Source organism: Acipenser ruthenus, chromosome 23 (genome assembly GCF_902713425.1).
Source record: "Acipenser ruthenus chromosome 23, fAciRut3.2 maternal haplotype, whole genome shotgun sequence".
NCBI lineage: Eukaryota > Metazoa > Chordata > Actinopteri > Acipenseriformes > Acipenseridae > Acipenser > Acipenser ruthenus.
Window position 1 is genome coordinate 7,946,759 of NC_081211.1, and position 16,931 is coordinate 7,963,689.

The 16,931-nt window shown below is 40.5% G+C and overlaps 1 protein-coding gene across 1 annotated transcript in view; it reads right to left on the reverse strand.

Annotated features, from left to right (window-relative positions):
* Nucleotides 1-7,995: 7,995 nt before the first annotated feature.
* LOC117413488 (uncharacterized) overlaps nt 7,996-16,931 on the reverse strand; it is a 72,886-nt gene continuing 63,950 nt past the window's right edge. Inside the window, exons 19-22 of the mRNA XM_034906328.2 lie at nt 15,371-15,494; nt 14,808-14,966; nt 9,341-9,500; nt 7,996-8,428 (exon numbers count right to left, since the gene is read on the reverse strand). Coding sequence (XP_034762219.2) covers nt 8,340-8,428; nt 9,341-9,500; nt 14,808-14,966; nt 15,371-15,494 — 532 coding nt within the window. The 3' untranslated portion in view covers nt 7,996-8,339. The remainder of the gene's footprint in view (nt 8,429-9,340; nt 9,501-14,807; nt 14,967-15,370; nt 15,495-16,931) is intronic.

Sequence of the window (16,931 nt, forward strand, 5' to 3'; positions counted from 1 at the left end):
ATGCAGGGCTTTGTTTTTGCAGTTTGTTTATAGACCACAACTAACATAACCACTGCCAGTCCCAGCACCGCTGCTCATGTGCAAAGGAGTTTGTAGATAACTGCACTGTATATGGCAAGTGTTTTCATAACTGACTGTTTTGGGTTTTGTTTTCCAATCTGTTTATAGGTCAGTACAACAGCAGCAGGAAATACAACAGGTACAGCAGAAAATACAACAAGTACAACAGAAAACCCTTCCACCCCAATGACTACAACTTCATTCACCAGCACATCCAATTCCACTGCTGCCTCTAATTCCACCACCACCACCGCTGCCAGTCCAGCCATGACCGCTTCCCTCAGCCTCTTCCTGGGATCCCTGGTGTCCATCTTCTCCTTCACTCTCCTCCACTGAGCACCGGTCCAGAATACCAGCAGGGGCTCGGAGAGACTGCGTGTGTGCGGCAGGGAACAAATGAAGAGCTTCTGTACGGGGAGGGAAAAGGACGGACAATTTCCTTTCAATTTCTGAATTAAAAAATAATTATTGGCTTGGTTCCTACAAATTGAAGCGTAATTAACGTGAGCAATTCTGAATTATTCATTTCCTTCTGAAAGCCCAAAACCAGGTTTGATTCAATCAAGAAATTATTATTTTTTTCCTGTGAAGCAGTCCTTATTGCCTGACAGGTGACAATTAAACAGCTTTTAAATGATGAAGGTATTCTGTAATTAAATACTGTGAAGCCATAAATATTTGTGACCAAAATATCTGGCGAATCACACCCATAAAACCTAGTTTGCTCCAGAAATGTTGGCGACCCGTTGATGTCAGAAATGCTTGTGCTTTTTTTAATACGTGAAAAACGCATAATAAAAAACTCACAAATATTTATGGCTTTACAATATTATTTTAGGATGCAACGAGTAAGAAAATTACTAGTTTTTAGAGCCCAAATGGCTCCTGTTCATCAGATTTGACGGCCTGCCACTGGTATTGTTCAAACAATAAGGCACCAAACCCAGACCCTCAAGCAGATGAGAACTTGAAAAACATATGGGACCTACTGTAAATCAAGGTCCGTACAGGTCTAGAAACAAAAATGCTATCCCTCTTCCTTAATTATAAGATCTGGTATTTTTCTGTTTTTAAATTAACCCGTTTAAAACTATTTTATAAATACTTTTTACAGAAGACAAATACAATGTATAACACAGAATTAAGACTAAGTTTAATGTAGTTTCACCTTACACACATACTCCTCTTATTTTGTGACAAACCTTTTATTTAAGTAAATAATTTCATTTTTAGCTTCAATCTTTGTAATCCTGCTAAAATAATTTACTGACCATTTAGTTTAAATGTGTATTATGTGTAAATATGGTTTTGCTGTTTTGCAATTCCTAATCTGTGCATAATGTATGTTTGGAGGGAGCTAAAATCTGAATAAAATCTGCAGTGTCATACATGGACCAAAGGAGCAGCTGATTAGATATGGCAGCCCCCAAACAAACTCTATTCAACATGTGGGAACTGCTTAAGAGCAATGAAATGGTGAACCATGGTCATCAGCCACTTTTAAAAAAAAAACACTACAATGAAAGAGAATATAGCGATGAAAGAGGAGCATTTTTATTCAAAGGCATGTTATTTACTGTGTAAGGGAAATACATTTTAAGTGAAGTCTGTAGCAAAGATTTGTATGCAGTACAACTACTATAAGTACTAATAAGTACAACTTATTTTTGGCGTCATGCTTGGAGATTACCATAATGAAAAACCGGGACTTTTTTTTCCTTCAATTCGTTGAAGCTGTAGCAATTCTGAATCAACATTTTAAAAAAATCAACATTGGATATATATAAAAAAATAGCCATGGTCCAGGAAGTTAAATAGAATATTCATTATTAAACACATAATCAGAATTATTAATCAAGTTTCTTTATTTTATTTGTGTATAATAAATGACTGTGCTGTCACTTGCTGAGTAAACCGCTACAGTTTTGTACTTAATAACAAAACTGAGAGGATTTAAATAATTTTACTGTTTCTGAACGGGACAAAAAAACAAGGCTGAAAAATTGGACAATCCCAGTTTTCCCGGGACGTCTGGTAACCATAGAGATGCTAAATGATTTAGTACTTGTTATATAATGAATACAATGATGTGTTAAACTGAACTCTGGCATTTTGTTACTCAGTAGTGGGTGTATACTGATGTTAAGTGCATTAAACTGCATTAATACAGGGCATTACTACTGTTATTATTGTGAGAATCTATATTCAATTGGTCTAATCAACACTGTTATGAAAGTACTGTAAACTTTGATAACGTTTATTAAAAAAAAAATATATTTATACACTTAGAAATGTGTTCTTGTCCTTCTTCCTTCTCCATTTTCTGAAAATTAAAGGCAGACATAAAATTGGGGTTAAATTCAGGTTATCATTTTTAAAAGATCTCTTTGAGTATTCAGTAAAAAATGATTCATCTGGTCATAAAATGCAATAAAGTAATTGACTTTTAATATGGGTGATAATTGACAGGACAGTCGGTAAATCATGTTTAAAGAAGTTTACTTGAGGTGTTTGTAATTGAAACGGGTTTCTGACAATGACGTCAGCACACCAGATAAACAATACAGATTGAAAATAGTATAATCAGAAAGCTAGTGTATTTCATATACATACAGTATTCGACTGATCCTGTTAAAGGGCAGTGTCACAGGCAGTGCCGGAATCTTCTTCCTGTGCTATAAGAAACTAGATCACTTAGTATGGAATGCATCTATTGCCCTAGTGTTCTTTAGAACCAGATTCATTTCCTGACTTAAAGCTGTTTATCTCCTTTGCCTCTTCTGTCATCATCTCGACAGCTGCTGCTGCTGCTGATGGATTAAAAAAGAAGGATCTGATAGAACCATTATTTTGTGTTCTTTTAGGTTTGGTTCCTTTACATACCTGCTTTCTAGTCCCTCTAGGACCTTGCCTTAGATTATACCAATGAGTTGCTGGAGCCTGTGATCTCCCTCTCTCTTTGTTGCTAGCCAGAGTTTTGAGTAATGAACCTTCGACACAGACTCCATACAATTCCACTAATAATATGTTCTACTGGTTACAGAGAATATCTAAACAGGAATGCAGAATCCTACTACATTACTGCAAACTACTAAAAGAGTATATCTTAATATATTTATAAGTCGTATATTTCATTGATTCACTTAAATCCTCCAATTCGTGTCCAACACATCAGTCCGACTCCAGCAGGATTCCAATTCCCTTTCCGGTTCAGCTCTGAGTGGTTCTGTGAAAATCACTACTGGGCGACCCAACCATCTCTTCACATCACAGGCATGGGTGACAACAGCCTTCACTTGATACCTGCAAGATATCTGGACACGACTGGCAGGGATACCCTCTTTGCACTCTAGCCTGCCCAAATGAGCCCATTTCACTGTATGATCAGGTTCACACCCAACACATTCTTATCTGGGTCAACATTCAAATGTGAGAATGACATCAGGGTCATCACATTGAAATAGCATTTTGCAATGTCTTACCATATGACTACAAGCTGGGCAGGGTTTTGGCCCTGTCATTAACAACCCACTCCTGCATTTGTCACATCCACAGTTTGCCAGAGACTTGCATTTAGCCCTTCTGTTCCAATTATTCTTTTGCCAGAAGCAAAACTTCTGGATTTATAGCTGTTCTGTTTATGCATTTCATTTTGATCAGAAAGGGTAATGTTAAGAGGGATTCCCTCCATCCAGAACACAAGGGTGGGCCAGAATTCACCATTCCTCATAGCACTGGGTTTCCACAAAACATGACACAGGAGCTTGTTAACACTGTAAATCCAATGTATTTGACTTCTAGTTTATAACACGACTTGCACCACTCACGGTTCTTTGCCCCTTTAAAAATTGTCCCAGACACAGGAAAATGGATTTTTCATGCGCTGACGCGCTATTTTTAATTAAAAAACAAATCAAAACACAAAATAAACACCTAGCTCTTTAATGAGCACTAACTAAATGCACAGGAACCTAAACTAAACGGGCAGGACGGCTAAGCCGTCTACCTGCTAAACACCAACACACACCGTTCTATAAACTTACTTCTTTGTCCTTTTAATGACTGCTTAAAAGCAAAGCACTCCTTCTCCTCAACAGCCCTAAGCAGACTGACTGTCTCTCTTTTATACCCTGCACCTGGTCCTAATTTACAATTACCACCCAGGTGCAGGAGATCATTAAACAATAAAAAAATTAACAAATTAAATTAATCAATAAAGAAACCTAACAAAAATATGCCTGTGCACATGTCTTATGCAGGGAGGATTTTAACCCCCTCCCTGCTATGTTACAAGTTATATTAGAACATTTATTCTGTCATGTGTTTTAATATAGATGTTTTTACAACATTTATAAAAGAAAAAAATCTAGCTCTAAATTTGCACCCTTGGTCTTTGACATCCCAATTGTTTGAACTGTGGGAGGAGGCGGTGGAGCTGGACAGCGATTTGGATGATGACCCCTAATTTGGGTGAATTCCAAACCATTTCTGCTGGTACTCACATAAGAACCTAACGATAAAAGTTACGTGAACCCCTGCACATAGGTCAATGATAACAAATAGGAGTGTACAACAATATGGCACAGCTATCCCTAGTTAACGGTAGCCTGCTATATTATCATGGTTACCACCTACACACTATATAGCGCTACACTAGTGGAATGATGCCACACCCCAAACTAGATAACTTTAATTGCACCGCAAAATAAAAAGATCAATTTATATGTTTGCCACTTACCAAGAGCCAAGTGTCTCTGAGCTCTCCAAGCCATAAAGAAGACTGCTTTGTTACAGCATGAATGAATCATGGCTTGTCCCTGGGTAGTTTGCTACAACGTTGTAATGAAATAATCTGCATCACAGATCTTTTCCACATTAGTGGAATGGAATGCCTCCTCCTGCACACCACACGGCCGTGCTTTTACCAGGTGAGCCACTCAGTGACCTGGGTTTAACCTTTTGACTGCCTCGCAAACAGAATGTGTTCCTGCTGTTACACTGTGAAAATTGTACTTTTACTATGTTATTTTGGAAATTTTAGAAAGTAGCCTCAAATGCCCTTTTTTATTCAACCTTTCGCTTGCCTTTTTATGATGCAGTTATGCTGAGTGATTCTGTCTTAAAAAACCTTAGGACTGAACAGACTTCCTCATCCAATTCAAATAATGTGACAAAATGGCCTTCCAACTGGGCTTGTCCACCTACTCACCTTCTCTTTATATGTAGAGTAGGTTGGGTGGGCAGAGTTGAAAGGTCACATTGTCACATGATGTGCACAGAATGAGGAAGTTTGTTCAAGTGCTAGGCTGTGCAATTCTCCAGACAAATGCAAAACAAGTTCAGCGCCAGGTAAAACCTGAGAAATAGGATAATTAATTAATTACTGGAGAAACAGAAATATTCTCAGTGATTAAAAACATCCCAAAAAGGCAAAGGAAAGGTGGAACAAAAATAAAATGACATTTGGGTTTCATTTATTTTCAGTATCCAACGTGCCGTGCCCTTCTATGTTTGGTCACAATAACCGTGTGCTTTTACAGCTGTGTTATTCTTTTATTGAGACTCAATAAAAACTTGGAAAAAGTTGATAAAGAAATAAAATGACGTTGTGGTCAGGCTCTTCCCATATACCACGAAAGCTAAAATGCTGAATACTGCATGCAAGCCACTTAAACCCTGTGTGTCTGAACTGGAAGTGCCCTGTTTTAATGGTTAATATTGTAGGAACATTAGCTGCTCTGTTTGATTCAATTCCAAATTCGTTTTTTTTTAATTAATTGAAAACCAATGCACCTACTATAAGCATGTTGTACACACACATCAGCGTCACTACTGTATTCCTGTCGCTGAGATATTATTAATCCTCTGGAAGGCAAAGACATGTTCTGATTGGCGTTTAATGTACTTACTGCATTCTGTGTTGCACAAAATAGGTGGCAAATCTACACAGAGACGTAGCTGTAACCAGGGGACTGAAACGGGGTGGTGACACATTTTGAGTTGCATACCACTTTGTAGTTTCATATACTTAACAAAAAATCCTAAAATTCTAGGTAATGTAAAACTTGGCCACAGCTGTAGATTGAAAGGCAACATCAAGCAGAAAAAAAGGTAAATGACATAAATAAATACTGAATTTACATATTTCCGCCGGATTGATTTGTAACAGAGATTAAACATAGTTTGAAAGATAACATTCAAGGTATTTTACCAGAGATTAGGGACGACACAATGACAGGTTCAATATAAATCAGGTTAAAGAATAAAAACTCAGATCCATTTTCCGATTGGGTTTTAAAAATGCTGAATTCATTGAATTACTCTTCTTATATCAAGCTCTGCTTAGCTTTAGCAATGCATTAACCTTTAGCCTTGAAAATCAACACCTACAGCCCTGTAACACAGCTGAAGACACATACATATATAAACACTACAGTATATAGTACAGGGATAGAATCGACTCCATCCATTCACAAACATGTAGTAATACATAAGTAATACATGTTAAAATAAGAAACCGCTCCAGACTGTTTAGAAGCCCCTAAATAAAATGTGTGAGTGGTTTATTTCAGGTTTGGTATCTTTATTGGGTGTGTATTGGAAAAAAAAGAAAAATAACCGATGCAGTAAAAAGCAGTGAGAATCCAGCCAGTGTTCCTATACCTGTTGGAGTGTACAGTATAGAATTGACATGACATGCAATGTCTGCCAAACAAGAAGACTGATACTCTGGAATACATTTGAAAGAGATCTTCATCCCAACACTTATGTACACATCCACACACACTCACACACACACACACTCACTAACACACCACGAATCCCAGGATATTAAACACATATATAATAGATAATAAACAGGTGGCCTTTTGTTTCAATGACAACATATACAGCTTCAACACATGTGGTAAGTGCCCAGATTCAAGGCAGGGTTCAATTTCTGGGGTCAGTTCAGAGTTAAATTACAGTAAAGGTACTTCACAATCTTTGCCTCCATAAATTGTGCCCATAACACGCTGACTAGCTAACATTACGGGCACTTTCATGCTAAACTTTTGGACTGTTTTTTTAATTTTTTTATTTTTCATATAAAAAAAGACTGTTTAGAAGCCCCCTAACGGCGGCTGGAACACATGTCCTCCGAAACGTGCTCCTGTCAAGCAGTCATTTTTCGCACTGCGGATCCACATCGATGCCACCAGACCTATAGTGCCGGAGGACAACACATATCTGGCAGCTCCACTGCAGAACCACAGGCGCCCTATCGGCCACAGGGGTCGCTGATGCGCGGTGAGCCGTGGATTCCCCTGCCGACCTAAGCCCTCCCTACCCGGGCAGCCAATTGTGCGCCGCCCCCTAGGAACTCCCGGTCACGGTCGGCTGTGACATATCCTGGTTTCGAACTTGCGATCTCCAGGCTATAGGGCACATCCTGCACTACGCGTGGAGCGCCTTTACTGGATGCGCCACTCAGGAGCCCCCCACTTTTGGACTGTTTAAGGAATGTTTTGTTAATCTGCTTGATTCACTAACAGTTGCATGTCTGGAATAGGAAATAATAGAAACACATGCCATAACAGTGTCAATATGCTGTACGACCATCAAGGGCGGCTATCGCTGATACGACCAGCCCTCATGGGGGCTCCGTTTCTCATTACCAGCCTCAAGTTCCTTCAGTGAACATAAGAATAGACAGTACCTTGGAAAGTATTAGCACTGAAAAAGGCTAAATAATATGAGCATCTTGCAGTGCTGTAATGAACAAGCAGTTCGAAGGGTTGTCTTCATACTTGGAATGAATGAGAAATTGCTGCTGGATACTGTACATCAGGATCACTATGTCTGAATTCAAAAATTTCCTCCCCTGTAAGCCAGCTCAGAGAAGTGGACAGTGCACCCAATATTGTTCATTTTGAGACTTATTTAACTCAGACATACATCATTAAAAATAGTATTTTTATACACATTATGAAAAAGTACAAAAATAACTGTGGGGATAACATGTACCAAATGTTGTAAATAGCAACACAAATGTGTTTTAAACTACTCCCCATATCTACAGCAGACTTCAATATAGTGCACAACGCCCAGTTTAGCCTTTCTGAAGAATTAACCAGGAGGTTTGCTTGCATTTCAGGGAGAACAATCTGTCAGGCCGTAAGAGCAGGCTAGCGTTCAGGGATGCATCAGAGAGGATCAGTAAGAAGCACTTCCACTCCGTGCCTGTAAGAAGTGCTCACAGCTCAAGCTGGTTTAAAGTTCATTCACTGCAGTCCAGACTACAGGCTCTCCATATCCCAGTGCTGTGATGGCCTCTCTTCACTCACAGTCCAGACCACTACATGGTCCCTGTCGTATGTCTTGCCACCTGAAACAGCAAAGAGATGCTCAGAAAAATATCTCTAGAAACGCTAGTGCAGGGATGAACATGGCTTTTTCATGTTTGGGTATTCATCAAGTATTACATTTTCAAATATTATTTAATTCTGAATTAGCTGGAAAACAAAGGTATAATTTGTATCATATTACAGTATAAAAATCTGTCAAATAAAATCAATTTAAGTCACAGTGCCCATTGGAACTTATTTACAACTACACCACAATGTGTTGTATAAAAACAGATTAAGTAGGTTCATATCACGTTTGGTCTATTTTTTATTTAGATTAAATGACTTATATTATCGCGATAAGTGTTCCGTGGCTACGTCTAATCAAGTATTGGGAGTGTAGTTTCTCTAGCACTCTTTGTATGACAGACCCTGACACAGCTAAGAGTGTGTGAGAAATACACTGAGCTTGATTAGAGGCAGATACTGAACACTGATAAAGATACATTAAAGGAGAGAAACACTGTTCTGTACAGCAGAATGTGTTACTTATTTCATACGTTTTCAAGCAGTTTGTTTGAATATTCTAATCCTGTAACCATGGTTACAGGATGCTACCAAAACAGATGTGGACAAGCAACAAATTATTATCAGGGGTATTTTTCAACCAACAATTGACATACACATTCTTATTTTTTAAAGCCAGCAATGGGCCAAGCAAAGCTTCTATATGGGCATTCGTTTACCACAGTAAAGTAAGACTTCAAACTTCTTTACCTGTAACTAACATAACTGTTTTCTTTCAAGTCCAGTATACATTGTACAGTAGATGTATTTACTGGCACAGGATGTGAATCTGTAGTGGGGTGGCAGGATAGTTAACTTCACCAGACACCAGCAAAATGATATGGGACCTGAAGGAATGTGCCACACAGTGTTGCAATGCCACTCACCTTTCACATCCAGGGTCATGCCCTCGAAGGCCTGGCTCAGGATGTGCCCGTCGGGTTGGACCCTCCAGCTCTGCCTCGGCTGACGGGTCTCTGACCACAGAACCACCTTGGCAGCATTGTCAGGCTTACCCATCACCTGCAGACTCAGTTCTGGGGCCAGCTGGGGAGACAGGGAGGAGAGAGGGGGGGGTTCAGGGCTGGGGTTAACAATTCAGAATTCTTCAAGCAGAATACAGTGTGGTTTGGTCATTTGTAATAAATAAGTTTTGCATGCTCAAATGCATCAGCTCACATATCTAAAAGACAATTTGAAGAGTAAGTAACTGCATTTCATTTCCTTTTTTTCGTAACTGTTTGCAAGCATTCTGAGTGGTATTATTGCAATTACTTAAACACAGTACATGTTTTATTTTTTATTTTTTTGTTAAGTCTGTGTTCAGGTGCTTTCATCTGAGTTCAGCTGCTGCTCAACACTTCTAATGGACCTGCTATAGCTGTATGTACTGTAACACACTGGATCAGCCACAGTCTCTTCATAGAGCTGGAGATCGATATGTACTGTAACAGACTGGATCAGCCACAGTCTCTTCATAGAGCTGGAGATCGATATGTACTGTAACACACTGGATCAGCCACAGTCTCTTCATAGTGCTGGAGATCGATATGTACTGTAACACACTCGATCAGCCACAGTCTCTTCATAGAACTGGAGAGCGATATGTACTGTAACACACTGGATCAGCCACAGTCTCTTCATAGAGCTGGAGATCGATATGTACTGTAACACACTGGATCAGCCACAGTCTCTTCATAGTGCTGGAGATCGATATGTACTGTAACACACTCGATCAGCCACAGTCTCTTCATAGAACTGGAGAGCGATATGTACTGTGACACACTGGATCAGCCACAGTCTCTTCATAGAGCTGGAGATCGATATGTACTGTAGGATCAGCCACAGTCTCTTCATAGAGCTGGAGATCGATATGTACTGTAACACACTGGATCAGCCACAGTCTCTTCATAGAGCTGGAGATCGATATGTACTGTAGGATCAGCCACAGTCTCTTCATAGAGCTGGAGATCGATATGTACTGTAACACACTGGATCAGCCACAGTCTCTTCATAGAGCTGGAGATCGATATGTACTGTAACACACTGGATCAGCCACAGTCTCTTCATAGAGCTGGAGAGCGATATGTACTGTAGGAATAGCCACAGTCTCTTCATAGAGCTGGAGATCGATATGTACTGTAACACACTGGATCAGCCACAGTCTCTTCATAGAGCTGGAGATCGATATGTACTGTAACACACTGGATCAGCCACAGTCTCTTCATAGAGCTGGAGATCGATATGTACTGTAGGATCAGCCACAGTCTCTTCATAGAGCTGGAGATCGATATGTACTGTAACACACTGGATCAGCCACAGTCTCTTCATAGAGCTGGAGATTGATATGTACTGTAACACACTGGATCAGCCACAGTCTCTTCATAGAGCTGGAGAGCGATATGTACTGTAGGATCAGCCACAGTCTCTTCATAGAGCTGGAGATCGATATGTACTGTAACACACTGGATCAGCCACAGTCTCTTCATAGAGCTGAAGATCGATATGTACTGTAACACACTGGATCAGCCACAGTCTCTTCATAGAGCTGGAGATCGATATGTACTGTAACACACTGGATCAGCCACAGTCTCTTCATAGAGCTGGAGATCGATATGTACTGTAGGATCAGCCACAGTCTCTTCATAGAGCTGGAGATTGATATGTACTGTAGGATCAGCCACAGTCTCTTCATAGAGCTGGAGATCGATATGTACTGTAACACACTGGATCAGCCACAGTCTCTTCATAGAGCTGGAGATCGATATGTACTGTAGGATCAGCCACAGTCTCTTCATAGAGCTGGAGATCGATATGTACTGTAGGATCAGCCACAGTCTCTTCATAGAGCTGGAGATCGATATGTACTGTAACACACTGGATCAGCCACAGTCTCTTCATAGAGCTGGAGATCGATATGTACTGTAGGATCAGCCACAGTCTCTTCATAGAGCTGGAGATCGATATGTACTGTAACACACTGGATCAGCCACAGTCTCTTCATAGAGCTGGAGATCGATATGTACTGTAGGATCAGCCACAGTCTCTTCATAGAGCTGGAGATCGATATGTACTGTAACACACTGGATCAGCCACAGTCTCTTCATAGAGCTGGAGATCGATATGTACTGTAACACACTGGATCAGCCACAGTCTCTTCATAGAGCTGGAGATCGATATGTACTGTAGGATCAGCCACAGTCTCTTCATAGAGCTGGAGATCGATATGTACTGTAACACACTGGATCAGCCACAGTCTCTTCATAGAGCTGGAGATTGATATGTACTGTAACACACTGGATCAGCCACAGTCTCTTCATAGAGCTGGAGAGCGATATGTACTGTAGGATCAGCCACAGTCTCTTCATAGAGCTGGAGATCGATATGTACTGTAACACACTGGATCAGCCACAGTCTCTTCATAGAGCTGGAGATCGATATGTACTGTAGGATCAGCCACAGTCTCTTCATAGAGCTGAAGATCGATATGTACTGTAACACACTGGATCAGCCACAGTCTCTTCATAGAGCTGGAGATCGATATGTACTGTAACACACTGGATCAGCCACAGTCTCTTCATAGAGCTGGAGATCGATATGTACTGTAGGATCAGCCACAGTCTCTTCATAGAGCTGGAGATCGATATGTACTGTAACACACTGGATCAGCCACAGTCTCTTCATAGAGCTGGAGATCGATATGTACTGTAACACACTGGATCAGCCACAGTCTCTTCATAGAGCTGGAGAGCGATATGTACTGTAGGAATAGCCACAGTCTCTTCATAGAGCTGGAGATCCATATGTTCTGTAACACACTGGATCAGCCACAGTCTCTTCATAGAGCTGGAGATCGATATGTACTGTAGGATCAGCCACAGTCTCTTCATAGAGCTGGAGATCGATATGTACTGTAACACACTGGATCAGCCACAGTCTCTTCATAGAGCTGGAGATCGATATGTACTGTAGGATCAGCCACATTCTCTTCATAGAGCTGGAGATCGATATGTACTGTAACACACTGGATCAGCCACAGTCTCTTCATAGAGCTGGAGATCGATATGTACTGTAGGATCAGCCACAGTCTCTTCATAGAGCTGGAGATCGATATGTACTGTAGGATCAGCCACATTCTCTTCATAGAGCTGGAGATCGATATGTACTGTAACACACTGGATCAGCCACAGTCTCTTCATAGAGCTGGAGATCGATATGTACTGTAGGATCAGCCACATTCTCTTCATAGAGCTGGAGATCGATATGTACTGTAACACACTGGATAAGCCACAGTCTCTTCATAGAGCTGGAGATCGATATGTACTGTAACACACTGGATCAGCCACATTCTCTTCATAGAGCTGGAGATCGATATGTACTGTAACACACTGGATCAGCCACAGTCTCTTCATAGAGCTGGAGATCGATATGTACTGTAGGATCAGCCACAGTCTCTTCATAGAGCTGGAGATCGATATGTACTGTAACACACTGGATCAGCCACAGTCTCTTCATAGAGCTGGAGATCGATATGTACTGTAGGATCAGCCACATTCTCTTCATAGAGCTGGAGATCGATATGTACTGTAACACACTGGATCAGCCACATTCTCTTCATAGAGCTGGAGATCGATATGTACTGTAACACACTGGATCAGCCACAGTCTCTTCATAGAGCTGGAGATTGATATGTACTGTAGGATCAGCCACAGTCTCTTCATAGAGCTGGAGATCGATATGTACTGTAACACACTGGATCAGCCACAGTCTCTTCATAGAGCTGGAGATCGATATGTACTGTAGGATCAGCCACAGTCTCTTCATAGAGCTGGAGATCGATATGTACTGTAACACACTGGATCAGCCACAGTCTCTTCATAGAGCTGGAGATCGATATGTACTGTAGGATCAGCCACAGTCTCTTCATAGAGCTGGAGATCGATATGTACTGTAACACACTCGATCAGCCACAGTCTCTTCATAGAGCTGGAGAGCGATATGTACTGTAACACACTGGATCAGCCACAGTCTCTTCATAGAGCTGGAGAGCGATATGTACTGTAGGATCAGCCACAGTCTCTTCATAGAGCTGGAGATTGATATGTACTGTAACACACTGGATCAGCCACAGTCTCTTCATAGAGCTGGAGATCGATATGTACTGTAGGATCAGCCACAGTCTCTTCATAGAGCTGGAGATCGATATGTACTGTAACACACTGGATCAGCCACAGTCTCTTCATAGAGCTGGAGATCGATATGTACTGTAACACACTGGATCAGCCACAGTCTCTTCATAGAGCTGGAGATCGATATGTACTGTAGGATCAGCCACAGTCTCTTCATAGAGCTGGAGATCGATATGTACTATAACACACTCGATCAGCCACAGTCTCTTCATAGTGCTGGAGATCGATATGTACTGTAACACACTGGATCAGCCACAGTCTCTTCATAGAGCTGGAGATCGATTTGTACTGTAACACACTGGATCAGCCACAGTCTCTTCACAGAGCTGGAGATCGATATGTACTGTAACACACTGGATCAGCCACAGTCTCTTCATAGAGCTGGGGATCGAGTGATCTTCCTCTTGGATCTAGTGATCTGGATCAAGTTTCCTGTTGTTTTCCTGGCAATGACTGCACTAGATGGTGCTGGCACCTACTAAGATTATAAACATCAAACATCCAACAAGTCATAAGAGTCTCTTAAGTTTATTGATGATATTTTAAAAAAATATATAAAAAAATATTTAAATGACGATTTAAATGACGAAAAGGTTTAGATCAATTCTGATTTATTAGAAGTTACCAAATACATAAATTCAGTGTTTTACAATGCTTACCTATGCTTTACATGCTTTATCTATGCTTAATTACACTTTGCTATGCTTTTACTACAATAAACCTTTATACGGGTTTTACTGGCCACCATTAATATTAAGTTATCCAGCATCTGAGTACGTCAGCGGTTCTCAAACTGGGGTTGTGAGAAGGTTGAGGATTTTTTTTTTTTAATTACATCTTAACCTATATATAAAAACTTAAAGCACCTTAAAGCACCTTACTTTTGACACCTCCTGGCATGTCAACGTTTCTAGATGACGCTGTGCATCTGACTGGTGCCTTTTATTAAGCTTGTATATTACTGGACGAAGTCTGCTGTCATCGGGTGATGTACGCTGTTCAACGGGTTACTAGGTGGTGTGCATGTTACTAGGTGTTGGTCACAATCATAAACTATTATTTGCAGTGTTAAGTTTGCCCTTATTATGATGGATCAGCGGCTGGTTTGTGCAAAAGAAAAAAAAACACAACAGCAGTGACATACAGAGAAGCCAGTGTGATGTACCTTGTTTTTGATGAGCCCGTCCTGGTAGAACCACACATGACTCATTCCTTCCAGCTGCTCCGTCACCACCACCCTCCCAGACTTCATGTCCTCCAGCCCTGCCTGGATCGCCATGTACTGACCGCTCTCCCGGTGCTTGAGGTGGAAGAACACTCGCTTCTGCAGTGGACGAGAAAATACAGCTTTACTGTGTCAACTGACAGCAGCCAGACAGAGCGGGGAGACAACCATTATTATTTTATTATTTGTTTATTTAGCAGACGTCTTTATCCAAGGTGACTTACAGAGACTCGGGTGTGTGAACTATGCATCAGCTGCAGAGTCACTTACAATTACGTCTCACCTGAAAGACGGAGCACAAGGAGGTTAAGTAACTTGCTTAGGGTCACACAGTGAGTCAGTGGCTGAGGTGGGATTTGAACCGGAGACCTCCTGGTTATAAGCCCTTTTCCTTAACCACTGGACCACACAGCCTCCTATATTCATAGTTTACCTTTCCTATTAGCATCATTGCCCAATATCTTTCCATTTTTTTTTTAAATACCACATAAAACAGCACTAACCTGCCGAACTGGGTAAAGCGATCCGATCTTGTTGAACTCGCTGAATTTCAGCCAGTTGGTGATCTCAATGGTTTCTAGCAGTATCTGGCGGCCCCTGTAGTTACTGTGCTCACACACCACCCACCTGCCAGGGCACAGAATCAGCCAATCAGGAAACAGGTTGGGGTTGCAGTTTAAATATTGTGCCGCTATCCTCACAGCAGATTTAAAGAGCCAATCAAAATGGTATTTGTGTCATAAGTGCCACCTTATGACCAAAACTGACAAAGACTGGACAGCAGCAATATGTATTGTGTTCTTTTTTTATTAAAACCTGACTTCAAATACGCTAATATGTACAGTTGACTGCGCCTATGGTTGTTTATGCACTTCGCAATCCTGAGCTTTTCCTGTGACCCCAATACAACTCTCAGAATAATGCCTAACATCCAAGCACATTTGAAACACCAATAACCTGTGCGGAAAATGAACAAACGCCCCAGCTAGTCATTCTGCATTGGTAGTGAATGGGTGATCTCTCTGCTATAGCTGCACTTGTGGGGTGGCTTGTTCATTGATATATTTTGTATACATTTGAAGGAGATCTATTCAGCGATGCTAAGATATTTATTAAGCAGGTGTTTGGGGTCAGGCAGTGCAATGAATTCCCCACCCCCAGTCATTCAGCATGTATTTATACCACTATGTGTACACAGTATAAATAACTGCAGGTACACATGCTTTTTATTGTTTGTTTCAACATACTGACTGTCCATTTTAAGCAGTGAGATTATCCCAAATCATTTTTCACTACAAAAATAATCAGTTAACAAATAAATCGATTATTTTTCCAATCCTAATTTGTACTTGCCTTGTCTATTTTGTTTTATGTTTTTTCATACATATTTATATTTACTACAGTAGTGTGCAAATGTATTAGAACACCTCGATTTGATATACCTACCTGCATGAAAACCTCTGGGTGTGAGAATTTCAATTTTCGGTGATAAGGAGGCTGTGTGGTCCAGTGGTTAAAGCAATGGGCTTATAACCAGGAGGTCCCCGATTCAAATCCCACCTCAGTTTTGGGTGAGACGTAGTTGTAAGTGACTCTGCAGCTGCTGCATAGTTCACACACCCTAATCTCTGTAAGTCGCCTTGGATAAAGGCGTCTGCTAAATAAACAAATAATAATAATATCGAAACAATAGGCACTTGTGTGAAAATGTTAGCCCACTTTGTGCTTTAATTAGGCATCTTAAACAACTAAAAATATCATGAACTTGATCATTTGTGGCTGTGTGTTCCTTTTCTCTTACTATTTTGAATTAATTCCATGTGTGGTCTATTAAAGTCAGACTCAATTAGACAATCACTAATTTGCCTATTTTGACAATTTTCCAAGATTTTCAGTCACAGTGGTTTGATTTTATACGCACAACAAATCAAAACAACAGAAGCAATGGGGTGTTCTAATAAATGTGCACATGACTGTATATATATATATATATATATATATATATATATATATATATATATATATATATATATTACATCCATATCATAGAATTGTGACATTCCT